Raw genomic sequence first — 15,909 nt, 5'->3', positions numbered from 1 at the left:
TGAGTCTTCTGTACGAGATCTTTATTAATACTAATGGCAGCCTCTTAAAGTTTTTTTTTTTCACATGAATTTTCTTGAGGCACTTCAGAATATTTCATTAAATATGCCTAGAAAAAAATAAGTCAAAAAATGTGTCTAGGCACATTAAACAAAAGAGACTCCTGAATTTTTGGCCCCTTCAGAAGTAAGCTCGCTCAACTAGGCACCATCAGGAGTGAATAGGAAGGACCTGGCACCAAGTTTTCCCAAGATTTTTCAGATTAACCAGACATTCACAATGAGATTAATCTTATCCTTTTACCCATCTATACCTGTCCATATTACCTGTCCTGCCCTTGTTCTCTACTTTCAGCATGGTTCTTTTCTACCCGACACAGCTTCTCTAGAATGTGGGGTTGTGGCTCCCTGTGGGTGGTTCTCAACAGGTTTGTGTCTTTGTAGATGCTGCAGGAATTTGGAAGTTGTCCCCAGCCCACCCTGGAGCTTCTTCAGAGGACTGTTTTGTCCCCATGTAGAATTAAGGAGAATTTTTCTTGGTTAGAAGTCATTGAGTCATAATAGCTTCAGTATTAAAATTTATGAATTAAAATTTCATGAATTAAGCCTCAAACCCAGTTGAGGTGCAAGACCTTGACAGTGAAGGTTCTTAAAACTGAAAAAATTCAAAGGCAGGGAAGATGGGTCAGTCAGTAGTATATACAAGTGTATGAGCCTGAATTTGGGTCCCCAGCACTGACATTAAAAGCTGGGTGCTTGTGGGGAGGGGAAAGAGTAATGTTCAAAACAGTTTGTGAAAAGTGTTGCTTTAAACTCAGTGCTGGGGAGGTGGAGACAGGAAAATCCTTGGAGCTCCCTGGCCACCCAACCTACCCAAATTCATAGGCTCTGGATTCAGGGAGTGATGCTGAATCCTGTTTACCTGCCTCCTCCCTCCAAAAAGATGAATCATAGAAAAAGATATCCAGTGTTGCTGTGACTCCTCATGTATTTAAGCATACACAACAGGTAAAACTGTAGACACTGGAAGATGGAAGGGATACCCTGTGTTTATGAATCACCAGTGTAAAAATGTCTATATGAACACAATCTCCATCAAAATTCCAATGACATTCTTCACAGAACTAGAAAATCCTAGACTGGGTGTGGTGATGGATGCCTATCACCCCAACATTCTGAAGGCCAATGACTTTGAGGCCAGTCTGATATACACAGTTCCAAGTTAGCCATCTAGAACCCCACAGCAACCTAACCAGTGTCATTGCCACAAAACCAGGCACAGAACAGACAGAAAAGGACCCAGAGCTGGACAAGGTGGCCCAAGCCTGTGAACTAGACATTTAGAGGGTCGAGCAAGATGATCAGAAGTTCAAGGTCACAACAGTTAAATAGCAAGTTTGAGGTCAGTCGGCTACGTCAGTACATCTAATGAAAAGAAAAAGATAACAGGACCCAGAAGTAAACCTACTGAGGATGGGATTTAGTGTTCTGAATGGCAGCAGGTGCTCTAACACTGAGCTACATCCCTAGCCCTGTTACCTTTCATTTTAGGACAGGATCTTACTAAGTTGTACAGAAGGGCCTTGAACTCACCCAAGCCAAGGCAGATTTTGTAGTTTCTATCCTTGTGTTTCAGCCTCCAATGTAGCTGGAGTCTTAGGACTGTGCCACCAAGTCAAGCAATTTTTACATTTTAAGCTACTTGGGTGTTTTCAAAACCAATATTAAAACAACAAAAAAGAAAAATAAACTCCAGTGTGGTGATGTCCTTAAAAAAATGTTCCTGAACTTTAATTTTGAATTTTTAAATTACTTTTTAAGGGATCACATCTAGGTTGCTGTGAAAGAGCTTCCTAAGATTTCTAGTTTCCGTGTTGGTTTTGTTAATGATTATTTTCTGGTCTGATAAACTATGTTTGGTTCTGTTTCCTCTTTCTGTAGTTTCAGAATGTGATTCAAATACACAAACATTTGGAAAAAACTACCAGCAAAGCTTCCAGAAAGAGAATTTCCAAAGGGGAACTATTCTAGTAACAGGATGTTCAATGTGTGGAAATTAACTCAGATTTGTATTTATTAGGCAATAAAAATAACTTATTGACGTCAACAGATCTGTCCATTTTATGTACATCTCCTAAGATGTTCCTATAAAATTGTAGTGTTCTGCTGTTACTACTTTAAATAAATGTAGGGAGGCTTTGGAGATGGCTCTGTGGTTAAGAGCATGCACTGCTCCTGCAGAGAACCTGAGTTCAGTTCCCAGCACCCACAGTGTGCAACTCAAAAGCATATACCTCCAGCTCCAATATCCATCCAATCGGTCCTCCATGAGTACTCATATACACATGGCATATATTCACACATATATACATACATACATACATACATACATATACATACGTACATACATACATGCACACACATACATACATGCATATACACACAAAATATATCCTTAAAAAATAACATGAATATAGGGTTGTGCATGCCAGGAGCCAAGGCAGAGGGACAGCAAGTTTGAGGCCAGCCATCATAGCCTATACACCACCATACCAAGCTTTCATTTGTGGTTATTTTTTGTCTACTTTTTATTTGTTTTATTTACCTATTGGGTATGGGAAGGACACCCAGGACTTAGGTAGAGGTGAGAGAAAAATTCTTCCAATCAGTTTTTTCCTTCCACTGTTCCTGATGATTGAATGTAGTATAACAGTCCTGGTGACAAATGCCTTTACCTACTGAGCGATTTGAGTGAGCAAACACAGAGATCTGATTGAAAGCATGCTCTTTCAAGCTTGGCCTATTTATTTGTTTTTAAAAAAGGACTAGTGTGTTCCAGGCTGGTCTCTTACTCCTAGGCTATGTAGCTGAAGATGGCCTTGAACTCTTGACCCTCCTTTCCACTCTTCTAAAATGCTGGGATTTCAGCTGTGTTCTACCCTGGCCATTGGTGGCTAATGTTTAAAACATGTCTCACTCTGTAGCCCAGGCTGGCATGAAATTCACTAGATATCCCACCATGGCCACAAAATAAATTCCCCTCCTCAGCCTCTCATTTGTTGGAATTATGGGGCTGCTCAACTGTGCCTGTAAATTTTCTAATTTCGTGACTTTGTTGAGAAATATCGTTAAAGTTAGCACTCAATGTAAAACCTTCCCTTCTATTTCATTTCTCATTTTCACTTGATTATTGGAAAATCTCTGGCTTTATTTCCAAACTGATGTTACTTAAAGTGCAGTCAGGTTTCCAAAAGTTCCCAAAGTCCCTTGGAGGTGTCTGTTAGTCATCCTGGCAGGCAGAGGGTCATTGCTCCTTGTCCTTTGGAACAGCCCCCAGACGAGCAGTCGCCAGAGCAGCATATACAGTTGGCTCCTCTGGGGCTTCCTCTGCCTGAGAGAGAGGAGGTGCAGCTGTCCCTTGTCTGAGTGTCCTGCTGCACAGCTGGGCATAGGTCACATCCTGGGGCTCCTTGGATTCGGCAACCTGGAATGAGAGAGGTTGACAGGAAGATATATGCTTGGCTTGGGGAACCTGCATGTCTGTGGAGGATAGGACTCACCTGACTGTCCACTTCTCGGCCCTCTTCTGCTTGATCATGTTGTGTGTTCAGCTGTTCCCGTGACATGACAGAAGGTGAGACAGCTCCTGCCCTCCTGAGCCTGGAGGGTTTCACCTGGGCATATGTCTCTCCCTGGGGATCTTCCTCAGATGGTCTCTGTAGCAGAGAAGTAGTGAGGTATGTATAATGTTTTCCTATTCCCCTGGGGACCTCCTCTGGCCAGTTTTCATGGCATGACCAGAATGACCTGTTTTGATTACTGCCTCTCTGAAGGGATCATCCTGGACTCCCTTCCTACAGTTCTGGCTTAAACTGACATTCTAACCCTTGCTGTCTTGGCTCTAGAGACAAAATTCATCTTCCTGAAAACATGTTTCGGTGGGGGGGGGGGGGTTGGAGAGATGGCTCCATAATTAAGAGCACTGGCTGCTCTTGCAGAGGACCTGGGTTTGGGTCCAAGAACCCCCAGAGAAGTCTACAATCATCTGTAACTCTAGTTCCAGGGTATTTGACATGCTCTTCTGGCCTCTGTGAATATCATGCAGGTATGTGATGCAGAGACATACATGCAGACAAAAGACCCATACACATTATCTGCTTAAGTTCCTTTTGTTCTGTGTCCCCTGCCAGGAGTTGCCATCTCTTAGATATCTCTGTGGGCTTCTCCATCGAGGCTTTCCCCTCAGAGGACAACCAGACATATGTCAAAGAGCCAGAGAGGGGACAGGAGCTGAAAGACATGTGGTCCCAGGAAAACCAGGAGAGAGTGAGGCATAGCACATAGTCGGCAGTTGCTGGCAGAGGGAGAGAGTAGTCAGCTGTGGGTATTGCTGAGAGCTGGTGGAGGGTGAAGAAAGAAGACCCCTGAACTAAACTGAGCCCTAAGTTTTAGCACTGCGGAAGGGGACAGGGACCTTACCCAACTGTCCAGCTCCACACCATCCCCAGTTTGCATGTCCTCCACTGAAGCATCTGTCACAGCAGAACAAACAGAATTTCTCCTGACCGGAGTCTAGGGATGTCTCAGACTCCTAGTTTCCTGCCTTGCTCCAGGTAGGGACAGAGAACCAGGGAAAGTGGTGACATCCCTGTGCAGTTCAGACCCACACAGTGAAACCCTCAGGACGTCTCCACCACCCCTATAATTCTGAAACCTCAGGCATCTCCCCTCCCAGGACCCTCTTTCTCTCACAAAGGCTTTCTTCCTGGGTGGCAGCAGTTGTGTTGGACCTGGAGGGACAAAGAGATATCACTTAGCAGTGAGGTATGTCAGGCAGGCAGGGGTCAAGGTCTCTAACTGTGATTTACCTCTTCTGGGGTTTTCTGTCCCTGGTTATGGGATCTGCAGATCCTGAAGGAAGTTGCAATTCTTTCTCTTTCTGGGCTGCAAGGGAGAGAAGTCTCAGCTAGGAGGATGGGAAGCCCCTCCCCAGGCATGTGCAGGGAAGGAAGAAAGGGAACTTTACAACAAAAGGGTAAGTGAGAAAATGTCCCAGAACATGGTAAAGTTCACAGAACATCTGACATTGCACAGGTTCTGAGACAAATTGCCCTGTGAACAGAGATCTGCACATATTTTTAAGCTACCCTACCCCAGTTTGAGGTTTTCCTATGGCTGGTGTCTTGAGCCCCCGCTTGGATGTTCACAGGGGAATCCACTATCTCCTGAGACCCAAGTTACACATACCCTCCTCACCATCCTTCCTGAATTTTCCTCGATGTCTTCGTCGGAAAAGGATGAAGATGAAGATGAAGAGGATCAAGAGGAAGGCCACAGACACTCCAATCAGAGCCTTCAGGTACCTTTGCAGTCCTGAGGCACAAGTGACATCGTGATTGGTGACCATTGCTGCTTACCTGAGCACCTACTGTGTGAGAGGTACATGCTGGGTCTCTGCACATGACATCTCCCAATGTCACAATCATGTGCCGTGGAATTGTGTCTTTTCCTCTCCAGCCAGTTCACCTGCCTCAGATCACCTGACTGGAAGTGGGAGAACTGGGAGTTGAACCTAGGGACTCTGACTTCTAGCCCTGCTCTCTGCACCAGAGCTGAGTGCAATGAGTTGGAGAGAAGGAGCCTGAAAGCCGAGCCATGGCTGTGTATCACACCCTTACTCATGTTGCCACACTGTGGGTCTGTACTCCTCCAGAATCAAGTTCTGGACGCCTTCTTTGTCAGAAGAGGTCACAGCTAAGGCCAGCACAGAAACAACAACAACAACAAAACAAAACAAACAAAAAGGAAACAATCAAAACATAAAAACAAAATGAAAAAAATGGAATGACTTAAGACATGTGGACCAGGCTTCTATTTATACTCAGAGAAACAGCAGCGTAGAAACAGAGGGACTTGACCAAGTCAAGAAATCTAGAAACAGCTGTATCAAGACTCGAACTAGCTATTGCTCATCTGGGCCCATATTTTAACAGTGTTTAATACCCTTCTGAGGCCTGACTCCATGCAGGTGACAGGGGCCATGCAGAGCTTTAGGGGCAGGATGGGGAACTGAGTGTTTGTGTTCCCTGTTTTAAACTTCCCACACCTGCTCCATCCCCAGTGCTGAGCCTAAATATTTCTCTCTGAATGTCCCCTTCTGTAGCCCAACCTCTATGCCCCAGCTTCTGTGGTCTCTGTTGGATCTTTGTTTGCCTCCTACATTCACAAGCAGAAGTGAGAAAGAAATGAGGACTTTGGTAGGGACAAGAGCTGCCAGGCAGTCTGGGATTGGAGCCTACTCCCTGCACAGAGGTGCCTGAATCTCACCATCTGTTGTCACGGACGTTGTGGGTGGTGAGGTAGAGGTTCTGATGGGTCCTAGGAAACAGAAGAAGAAGAGGATGAGGTGCAAACCCAGGATCCTCACTCTGTTCACTGTCCTTGATCTGCCCTGTAACCTTCCCAAGATCCTCATATTCTCTACTCTAAACCTAGATTGCAATAGAGGACTGAGTGGACATTACTCGAGTGACCACTGCTGACGTCCACTCCTCTGCCAGGGAAAGTGTCTTCTGACAAAAACGTCCTTTTGTCTCCTTAATTGCACCGAAGTAAACAGCTCTGCCACAGTGTGGGTTGTGACTCATGCTGACATGTCAGGATCACCTCACCTGAGACTGTGAGCTCCACAGGGGCACTGGCATATGACAACAGGTAGAGAGATGAGTCTTGAGATCCATAGCACCTGTAGGTGCCTGAGAGATGGGAGGTCACAGCATTCAAGGAGAATTCTGCCTGAAGCTGCCCATCTTGGGACTTTGATTTTATTCGTAGGGGTGGCTGGACTGATCCCTCCTTGGACAGAATGAAAGTGTCCACACTGTACATTGACCAACACAGCAGGGTCACATTCTCTCCTGAGTGTACTGTGGAGTTAGGCTTCACTGAGAGAAAAAGAGCAACACGGAGCTGTCCTGAAGAGAAGAGATATGATGAGAGGCTGGCTTCCTTGTTGTACGCTCAAATCATACGTGGTTTTCATCTTGAGAACCTGTGTCTCTGTCTCTTTTCCCTGACTGAGCTCAGCTCCGGCTCTCCTCTTCCTGCATCTTTTCCTGACTAAGATCTCATCTCTCATCCCAGCCCTCAGCTCCTCAGCTCCTCGTGAGAGCCTGAGCAGAGGATAGGTACCTGATCGAATCTCTGTAGATCCTCACCTCTGATCAGGATGTCCAGGAGGTCACTGGAGGCTGACCACTCAGAGGAGAGGTTGTGCATACCATAGCATCTGTATTGGCCTCCAGTGGAGTGGCTCACATGGCCCAGTGTGAAGTTGGCCATGGAGAGGCCAGTGTCAGTCCACTGGCTACGGTGCTGCATGATGTTAGATTCCCCCACCTTGTACAGAGCAAATCTGTCATAGCTGATGTCAGAGCAACACTGCAGTGTGAGGCTCATTCCAGGGTCCAGGATATGGCCTTGGTGAGTCAGCAGAGAGGGCTTCTTGGACAGCCCTAGAGGGAAGGTGACAGTGACTGAGGACTTGGCTCTTAACAAAAACCTTTGACCTCCCATCCTGCCAAGCACATGTCATAGCTTCTCCTCAAGCATGGCTGTGATTGAGAACACAGGCTCTCCATTTAGTCCTCCTCTACCTGCAACTCCACAGAGGGGAAAGCCATGGCAAAGGGCTTAGGGTCTCAGAAAATGATAGGTGAATAACAAGTAGGGACTTACCTGAGATAAATATTTGTTGGAGCTCACTGGGTACTGACCACAGCTGTGGGGTATGCTCATAATGACCGTAACATCTGAACGTCCCCGTGTGGTTTGGGGTCAAGGGTCCCATAACAAACAGGGCTTCATACAGTCTACTAGAAGGTATATACTGTGTGTCCAGTGAGCTGGTGAATTTCTTATCTTCTTTGGTGAGAATTAATTTATCATAGTGACGCTGTGAGGCACAGTGGAGTGTCATGTTTCCTCCCATTGTCACCACAGGGCTGGGAAGTACTGACAGCATGAGTTTATAGTAGTTATACATTCCTAGGAGAGAAGGAGGCAGTGTTCTCACACTGTAACAATGTTCTTATGGAACACTGTGGGAGGGGGAGTACTCCTGAGAGCAAAGCCTGGTGTTGAGAATCTGACTGTCCCCTCACCTGTCACCACCAGCTCCAGGGTGTCACTGGGCTCTGACCAACCAGCTGAGCTGTAACAATAACAGCGATATTGTCCTGCATGCTCTTCTGTTACAGAAGGGACAAAGAACTTGGCCTTGTTCCCAGGCTCCTGTAGGGTCTGTGTGCTCCAGGTTTCTTGGCTTCCCTCCTTATTCAGAAAATATATTTCAGCATCCAGGTTCTCCTGACACCAGATGGTCAGGGCTTTTCCGGAGGGGATCACAGAGCCTGGTTCAGACTTGATGGTTGGTTTTTGGAGGTTCCCTACATAGAAGTAAGAGAGAAGCACATGTGTGTGTTTCAAAATGGCACAGAGAATGTCCCACAGTGGATGTTGCTTTTTTTAAAAATTTATTTTTTCTTTCATACAATACACAGGAAGACAGGTTCCCATACTCCCCTCTTTCCTAATATTACACAACCCCCCCCACTTTCCTTCATCCCCAGATTCACTGTTCCTCCATTTCCTTTCAGAGAATAGAAGGCTTTTCACTGACATTTACTGAATGTGGCATAACAAGATGCAAGAACATTGGGCACATACCCTCATATTAAGACTGGACAAGGCAAACCACTAGGGGCAAAAACATTTCATGTGTAGGTAAAAGTGTCAGAGACATCTCCACTCCCACTGAACCTGAAGCAAGCCAGGTGATTGTGGCAAACACATTTAATCTGCACACTCAGGAGAGAAAGCCAGGTTGATCTCTGAGTGGGACACTAGTCTGGTCTACAGAGTGAAGTCTAGGACAGTGAACCAGGAGTACACAGCGAAATGCAACCCCCACTGCAGCCAAACAACAACAACAGCAAAACCATGCCAAACAGGCACAGCATGTATGCAGAGATCCTAGGACAGACCCATGCAGACTCTGTGAGCCCTGATGATTTGTGCTTAGTTGGTTCTGTGTTCTCCTGGCTGAGTTCTGCAGGTGCCCTCAACCTCTCTACCTACTGCCATCCTTCCTCTCTCTGTTCTTGCAGATTCCCTTGACTCTAGTGAATTGTGCTAAAGCTGATCCAGATGAACAGAAGGCCTCATGAAGAATCATCTCTCTACAGGGAACTCTGGGCTTTGCTGTCACTCTCAGCCTTTCTTTCTGTATCTTGGGTCCCACTGTTTCCTGTGCTGTGTGTCCAAGTTCTAAAGAGCCCTGGATCCTCACATACACACATACCAAGTGCTCCCTGAGCGACTGTATCATTTCAATATCATTCTGTGGAAATGGTGGGGTTCCTCACCTGAGACCAGGACCTCCAGGGGTTCACTAGGATCTGACCACACAAGTGGCTTGTTCTTGTCATAGCTGTAGCATCTGTATATCCATCTCTGGTTGAGGGTCACAGGGCCCACAGAGAACAGGGCCTGGAACTTCCCAGTAGAGTGGCTATACTGTGAGTCCTGTCTCCAGGAGAGCTTCTCTGGTCCTTCTAACATCAGAATGAACCTGTGATAATTCTGCGAGGACTCACACTGGAGTGTGACATACCCTCTTAAGGTCACCACAGGTCTGGTTTGGGCTGAAAGGCTGGGTTTCCTGTAGGCTCCTAGGAGAGAAGGGATAATGAGTTAAATGTCACCAGCCCTCATTATCCTCCTTGGCTCTGAGGTGGGAGTGTGAGTGGGTGGACATTGCTGTTAACAGACCCAAGTCTGGACAGTCAAAACCTGAGACCTGGGACCCTGTGTGTTCTCTCACCTGTCACCACCAGCTCCAGGGGGTCACTGAAGCCAGATGATTTAACCTGGGTCCTGTAGAAACATTGATATTGGCCTGCATCTTGTTGGTCTACATTTAAGAATGAGAATCCAGCCTTGTTTTCTGGCTTCCTTTGGTTCTTTGTGACTCTTGTATATAGGTATCCATTTTTATAGAGAATGTACTCATTGGCTCCGATGGTCTCTTCACACAAGAAGGTCACCTTAGTCCCCATTGAGACCACAGAGTCTGGGTGTGCTCTGAGGATAGGCTTAGGGAGGGATCCTGCAAGTAACAGAGCAGCTAAGACTCAAGACACCCACCTTCAGACTGCAGTTCTTAACCCCATAGCCTTCCAGCCACCCCCATGAATAACACACATGCAGTGTTTTCCACCATCACTGCCCAGGCATGGCTCCTGGATAGGAAGAGAAGAGCATTTCAGGAGAGCTGCAGACACACTCACCTGTCATCATTGGCATCCAGAAGCCCAGAGTCAGTCCTGGAAGAGAGTTCTTTGTAAGAGATTTGTCCCTAAGGCTGAGCAAGTCCCCTTCTCTGCAGAACTGCCTGAGACCCTGGGGTCTCCTGATGGGTGAGTGCTCAGCTACTGGCCCTGGTCATTTCTAGCCCTCAGTATCCCCTCCCCCTCTTCACATCTCACCAAGACAAAGAAGGGCTGTGAAGGTGAAGGTCATGGCATCTCCTCTCAGAGGCTGCAACTGTGCTTGAGGGCAGAGCTCCAGAGCCTGTCTGAAGGGATTGGAAACAGGGTGTGGCCCTGGAGGCAGGGCTGTCCTTATGACACTGTCATATTTTAGCAGTCCCACAGGAAGTGGAACTGCTCTCCTCAGGCAACATGCTGTGACTTCCTCAATGTAGTGACTAGGCCAGGAAGTAGGCTATGCAAACTTGTCTTACACAGATGACATTTCCTTGGCTGACCAGTGTCTGCCTCACCTCTGACCATCACTGTCACAGCCATGTTGTAGCAGACATGTGTGAACATCTCACACAACAGTACAAATTTATGTGTGGTTTTGCTTTGTTCCTTTTCACATTTTTATATGAAGTATTTCTTTTCAACATTTTAGATGTTTCTGAGAAGGGTCCTGTTGTTTATATCTGCTTGGAGTAAGATTTACAGCCTTTCCTTCATAGTTTCAAGTGATGCATTAGCATCGGCCACTATAATTTCTGTTTGTTTTTTTCACATTTGTATTTTCCTCTACAATTTTAGGGATTCATATTTCTATTTATTTCTGTAGTGTTTATTTTTTGTGCCTGTATATTTGCTTGTATATGTACATGCATGTGTGTCAAAGCACATGTGTGGAGGTCAGAATATAATTTCAATAATAAAATTTCCTTTCACCATGTTGGTCCTGTCAATCAGAGGCAGGTCTTAAGTTGACAGCAGGCCCTTATATACTGAGCCATCTCACTGTCCCTACACTTATCATCATCGTTTTCCTAAGTCCTTCTGCTTAGTCAACAAATTATGTGGTCATGAGGATACTAGTGCAAACAGCTCTCCAGGTTTATTGGAAATGTTTAGGATAATGGTGGTTGGTGTATGAATATGGCATGATTCCTGCTGAAGTTCAACACACAGTGGTGCAGGCATGGCAGCATTTGGGAGCACCACTGTATCATTGTGTTGCAGGTGTAAACTTGAGAAGCTAGGAATGGGGTTGCTGGAGGATGGCAGCACACAGGCCCAGCACGAAGTACAGGGTGGATCTTTATGGATGTTGTAGTGAGACAGGGTTGTTTCTCCCTAAATCTGCTAATGGGAAATCTCAGCAGCTGCTAGAGTTTTGATGACATGACTTCTTAGTCTTGGATCTCAGTCTTGAATCCTCAATGGTGTCACTGAATTCAGCCTCAATAATGATGGACTTCCTCTTCAGTGGCTTGCCAAATATTGACATGTTTTGTTTGCATGGTGGCACAGTTCAAGAGAAAGAACTCAGTAAAATTATATTTTTCCTGTTTATTTTTTTGCATTAGGGATCGATGGAACAGCCTCCAGTGTTTTAAGCACATACTCCACCAGTGAGCTACATGACAGTTTTCCTCTGTAGTTTTCAATGTTTGACGTTTTAATTTTTTCTGTTATCTTTTTTCCTATGCTGATGGATTTAGTTATCGTTGTGGTTGTATTGAGACAGTCTATGGCTATGTAGTCCTGGTTATCATCGACCTGGTTATGTAGACCAGTCTAAACTGGACCTCATAGAGATCTCCTCCTTATGCTTCCTTCCCAAGTGCAGGGATTAGTGATGTGAGATATCACACTGAGTCTTGTGTTTACAATTTAAAGTTTCTAAAAATTTTATTCCTGTATATATTGTGTTAATTGAATCTTCATCCCTTCCTCTTCCCTTTCCCTTACCCAGTCCATCTGCTTACCTTCCTTAACAACCTGAATTTCTTTTTGCTTCTTCCCCTGGACTTCTGGTTTTTAAAAATGTGCTGCTCAATCCCATGAGAGTTCTCATTTTTCCTTTCATTTAATAAATTTGTGTATTCTTTTTCTCCCTGTGGCTGAGGTGCTTCTTGATGTGAGCTCATCTTAATCCAGAGTTCTGTTCTGTGACCTGCAGTGGGCTGTCCTGGACATTGTTGTGGGTGCTTTGTGGGTTGGAAGCTTTTTGCACAGTGGTGCCCTTGGTCTGAAGTCGTGCTGGTGGTTTTGGGTGATGCCTTATTGATATTCTGCCTAGATCTTCTGTCCAATGTCAAAGTGGTTACAGTGGTCTGAATTATCTCGTTGTCTGTCTCTTCCTTAATGTCTGACTGGGCGTGTTTTGTGTGGATGTTTCTGTCTTAAGGATTTAATTTTATATTTATCTAATTTACATGTATGAGTATTTTGCCTCGAGTGTGTGTTTGCGTGTGTGCAACATGTGTGTGCCTTGTATATGTTGTATGTAGAAGACAACACTGGATTCTCTGGGACTGAAGTTACCAGAGGTTGTGAACCATAATATGGGTGCTTGGTCTTGATCTCATGTCCTCTGAGAGAGCAATCAGTGCTCTTAACCGTTGGGCCGTCTCGCTATCCCTGAGTAAACCTTCATGACATTATCTTTTGCCAATTATCTGATGTTTTTTCTTTTGTCCTCAGGTTGTCATATTTTTCTTCTGGTGTAACAACTGCATTACTCCAAATATCATTGAAATTTAAGTTTATATCTGGTATCAATCTTTACAATCTTTTGCCTGGTATCAATCACCTCTGTTTCTTCCTAATTTTTAGAAATCAGTTGTTTAAAATGTTAAGCCATGCGTTTTGATTTAACTCTTTCTCAAACTATTTCCTCTTCCATTGCCCTTCGGACACATCTAATTATCTGTTCTTTCCTTCTTGTATTCAGTGCAGTTTGTGCTATCTTTCCATAATTAGCCAAACTTTTAATGAAAACCGACTTTCTCTTTTCCAGGAGCTCTTAGATTCCAAAAGCTCATAACCTAAGGGTGGGATCTCTCATTTTCCATCCTCATGCTGGCTTTAGTGTGTATTGGGCTTTTATTGGTCTTTAGATACTGTCACAGCACTGTGAGCTCATCTGTACAACATGTCAGCTGTGTTCAGAGAAGAGTCTTCCTGTAGTCATCCATCACCTCTGGGTCTTAAGATTTTCAGCCTCCATTTTTGTAATGATCCCAGGCTAAGAGTGTGTTCTCTGAGGAAAGTCTTCTAACTCTGCATCACTTTGAAGGATGGGCCCAGGGCTAACAGGTTACTTAATAGTTTCCCATTTTGTTTCTGAACCTAAAAAATATCCATGTTGTTTATTGTGCGGCTGTCTATATACATCATCTATCAAATGAGAAAAGTGATAAATTGGTAAAGTACTTGTTTGATTTCCTCAGAGGCCTGGATTTGATCTCCAGCTCTGCATATTTCTGATGTGTAGGCTCATATCTGTGATTTCATTCCCCACCTCTTGGATTTAGGAGGATTAGAGTCTTAGGCAGTTATCCAGTGAGCTTGAGTCAGCCCAGGATATATCAGGCCATTTCCCATGAAGCACAAAAAAGTTCCCTAGAGTATGTGATGGACAATATTTACTACAGTTTATGCCTGTGTTTTGTCTTCAAAACTTTAATGATCAGTATATTTATTATAAAGATTCCAGACTCGAAGTATACGCCAAGTTTGTTTTTTTTTATATTCCTTTCTGGTGGTTTTTTTTTTTTTTTTTTTTGAGACAGGGTTTCTCTGTGTAGCCCTGGCTGTCCTGGAACTCACTCTGTAGACCAGGCTGGCCTGGAACTCAGAAATCCGCTTGCCTCTGCCTCCCAAGTGCTGGGATTAAAGGCATGTGGCACCACTGTCCAGCTTCACATCCCTTTCTAAGGGGCAGATTTTGTCCTAGTTCCCACACCCCCTCTCATGAACTCTGTGAACTGTCGTGCCCCTTGTGTCACATGGCTATGGCGCCTTTTTTCTGGCCAGTTGTTTTTCTTGACCTGATAATAAGTGATGGGTCATGTCATGTGAACCGGTAAGACTTGCATTCAGTGCCGTGAGCTCAGTCTCATCATTCTCCCCACAGGAATGAAGCTCAAAAGGAAAATGTGCTGCCCTCTCCTAGTTAGATTATCCATGAGAGGAACTTCACTCAGATGACTTATGGGCACACAGGGCCTCTCATCACTCTTCTGTGATGCAGAGAGCTGGCAGAGACATCACACTTGTTAGTGGATATGAACTCCTTAGGACATTATGTCATGCTTTTTCTCCAACATTGTCCTATGGACTCCCATTGATGTCACCACACATACGTCAATCAGTCACTGAGCACATAGTGAGAAGGACTCTGCTTGGTTAGACCTACATAGACTCCCCATATACTCCACTTTCACAGGCTTCCAGCTAGTCCCCATGATGCCCCTCACTGATCTCAGTTCTCACTCTCCGCCCTCTCCCACCTCCCTCTCCCCACATCTCACTGCCATTCCCATTTCCCTCCTCATCTTTTCTCCTACCCACCTCTAATGGATATTTAGTTTCCCTTCTGAGTGAGATTTAACAGCCTCTCTTGGGACCTCTTTCTTACCTTGTTTCTCTGGGTCTGTGGATTGTAGTGTGGTTTCTGCCCTTCATAGCTAATGTCCACTTATAAGCAAATACATTTCATATGTGTCTTTCTGGTTCTGGGTTTCTTCACTCAAAATGATGTTCTCATGTTCCACTCATTTGTGGGCAATATTTGTGATGGTTCTGTTTTCATTAGCTGAATGGTATTCCATCGTGTTGATGGACTACATTTTCTAATCCATTCTTCAGATGAGGTTCGTCTAGGTGGTTTCCAGTTCCTGGCTATTATGAATAAAGCTGCTATGAACACTGATGAGCAACTATCTCTGTGATATTGTGTGGCATTGTTTGGGTATATGTCCAGGTGTGGAAAGGCTGAGTCTTGATGCAAATCTATTCCTAATTATCTGAGAAACCATCGAATTGATTTCCAAAGTGGTTGTCCACATTAGTTTTTCCTCCAACAATGGAGGAGTGTTCTCTTTCTTCACATCCTCACCAGCATGTGCTATCACTTGAGTTTATTTATTTATTTATTTATTTATTTATTTATTTATTTTTCATTCCAGACTTTATCCCCTTCCCAGTCCACTGTCTGACTGTTCCACATCCCATACCTCCTCCCCTTCTCTGTCTCCCTGAGCATGTCTTCACCTCCCTAACACTACTTCACCAAACCTCCCCACTCTTTGGGACTTTCAGTCTCTTGAAGGTTAGGTGCATCTTTTCTGACTGAACCCAGATCTAGCAGTTTTCTGCTGTATCTGTGTTGGAGACCTCATATCAGCTGGTGTATGCTGCCTGGTTGGTGGCTCAGTGTCTGAAAGATCTCAGGGGTCCAGGTTAGTTGATACTGCTGATCCTCTTACAGGGTTGCCCTCCTCCTCAGCTTCTTCCATCTCTTCCCTAATTCAACCAAAGGTCTCAGCAGCCTCTGTCCATTGATTGGGAGTCAATATTTGCATCTGACTCAGCT

The 15,909-nt window shown here is 44.9% G+C and overlaps 1 protein-coding gene across 2 annotated transcripts; it reads right to left on the bottom strand.

The window, feature by feature from the left end:
- Nucleotides 1-3,184: 3,184 nt before the first annotated feature.
- LOC114627301 (leukocyte immunoglobulin-like receptor subfamily B member 3) lies at nt 3,185-10,696 on the bottom strand. Of its 2 annotated transcripts, none has more exons than XM_028775019.1 (15): nt 10,545-10,696; nt 10,347-10,382; nt 9,881-10,165; nt 9,423-9,728; nt 8,160-8,444; nt 7,735-8,043; nt 7,215-7,511; nt 6,669-6,971; nt 6,325-6,375; nt 5,245-5,370; nt 4,866-4,941; nt 4,750-4,787; nt 4,477-4,529; nt 3,558-3,713; nt 3,185-3,481 (listed from the first exon to the last, which is right to left on the bottom strand). In XM_028775019.1, exons 1-15 carry the CDS (start codon nt 10,576-10,578, stop codon nt 3,302-3,304), a joined length of 2,535 nt encoding a protein of 844 aa, XP_028630852.1. In that variant the 5' UTR covers nt 10,579-10,696; the 3' UTR covers nt 3,185-3,301. The 2 variants fall into 2 exon arrangements, with proteins under 2 accessions (XP_028630852.1, XP_028630853.1); XM_028775020.1 differs by having other exon boundaries at nt 5,254-5,370.
- Nucleotides 10,697-15,909: the final 5,213 nt, after the last annotated feature.

This window comes from Grammomys surdaster, unplaced genomic scaffold (assembly GCF_004785775.1).
Source record: "Grammomys surdaster isolate TR1022 unplaced genomic scaffold, NIH_TR_1.0 252, whole genome shotgun sequence".
Classification (NCBI taxonomy): Eukaryota; Metazoa; Chordata; class Mammalia; order Rodentia; family Muridae; genus Grammomys; species Grammomys surdaster.
Note: the sequence above shows the minus strand (reverse complement) of the source record. Positions and strands in the feature narration are given on the sequence as shown.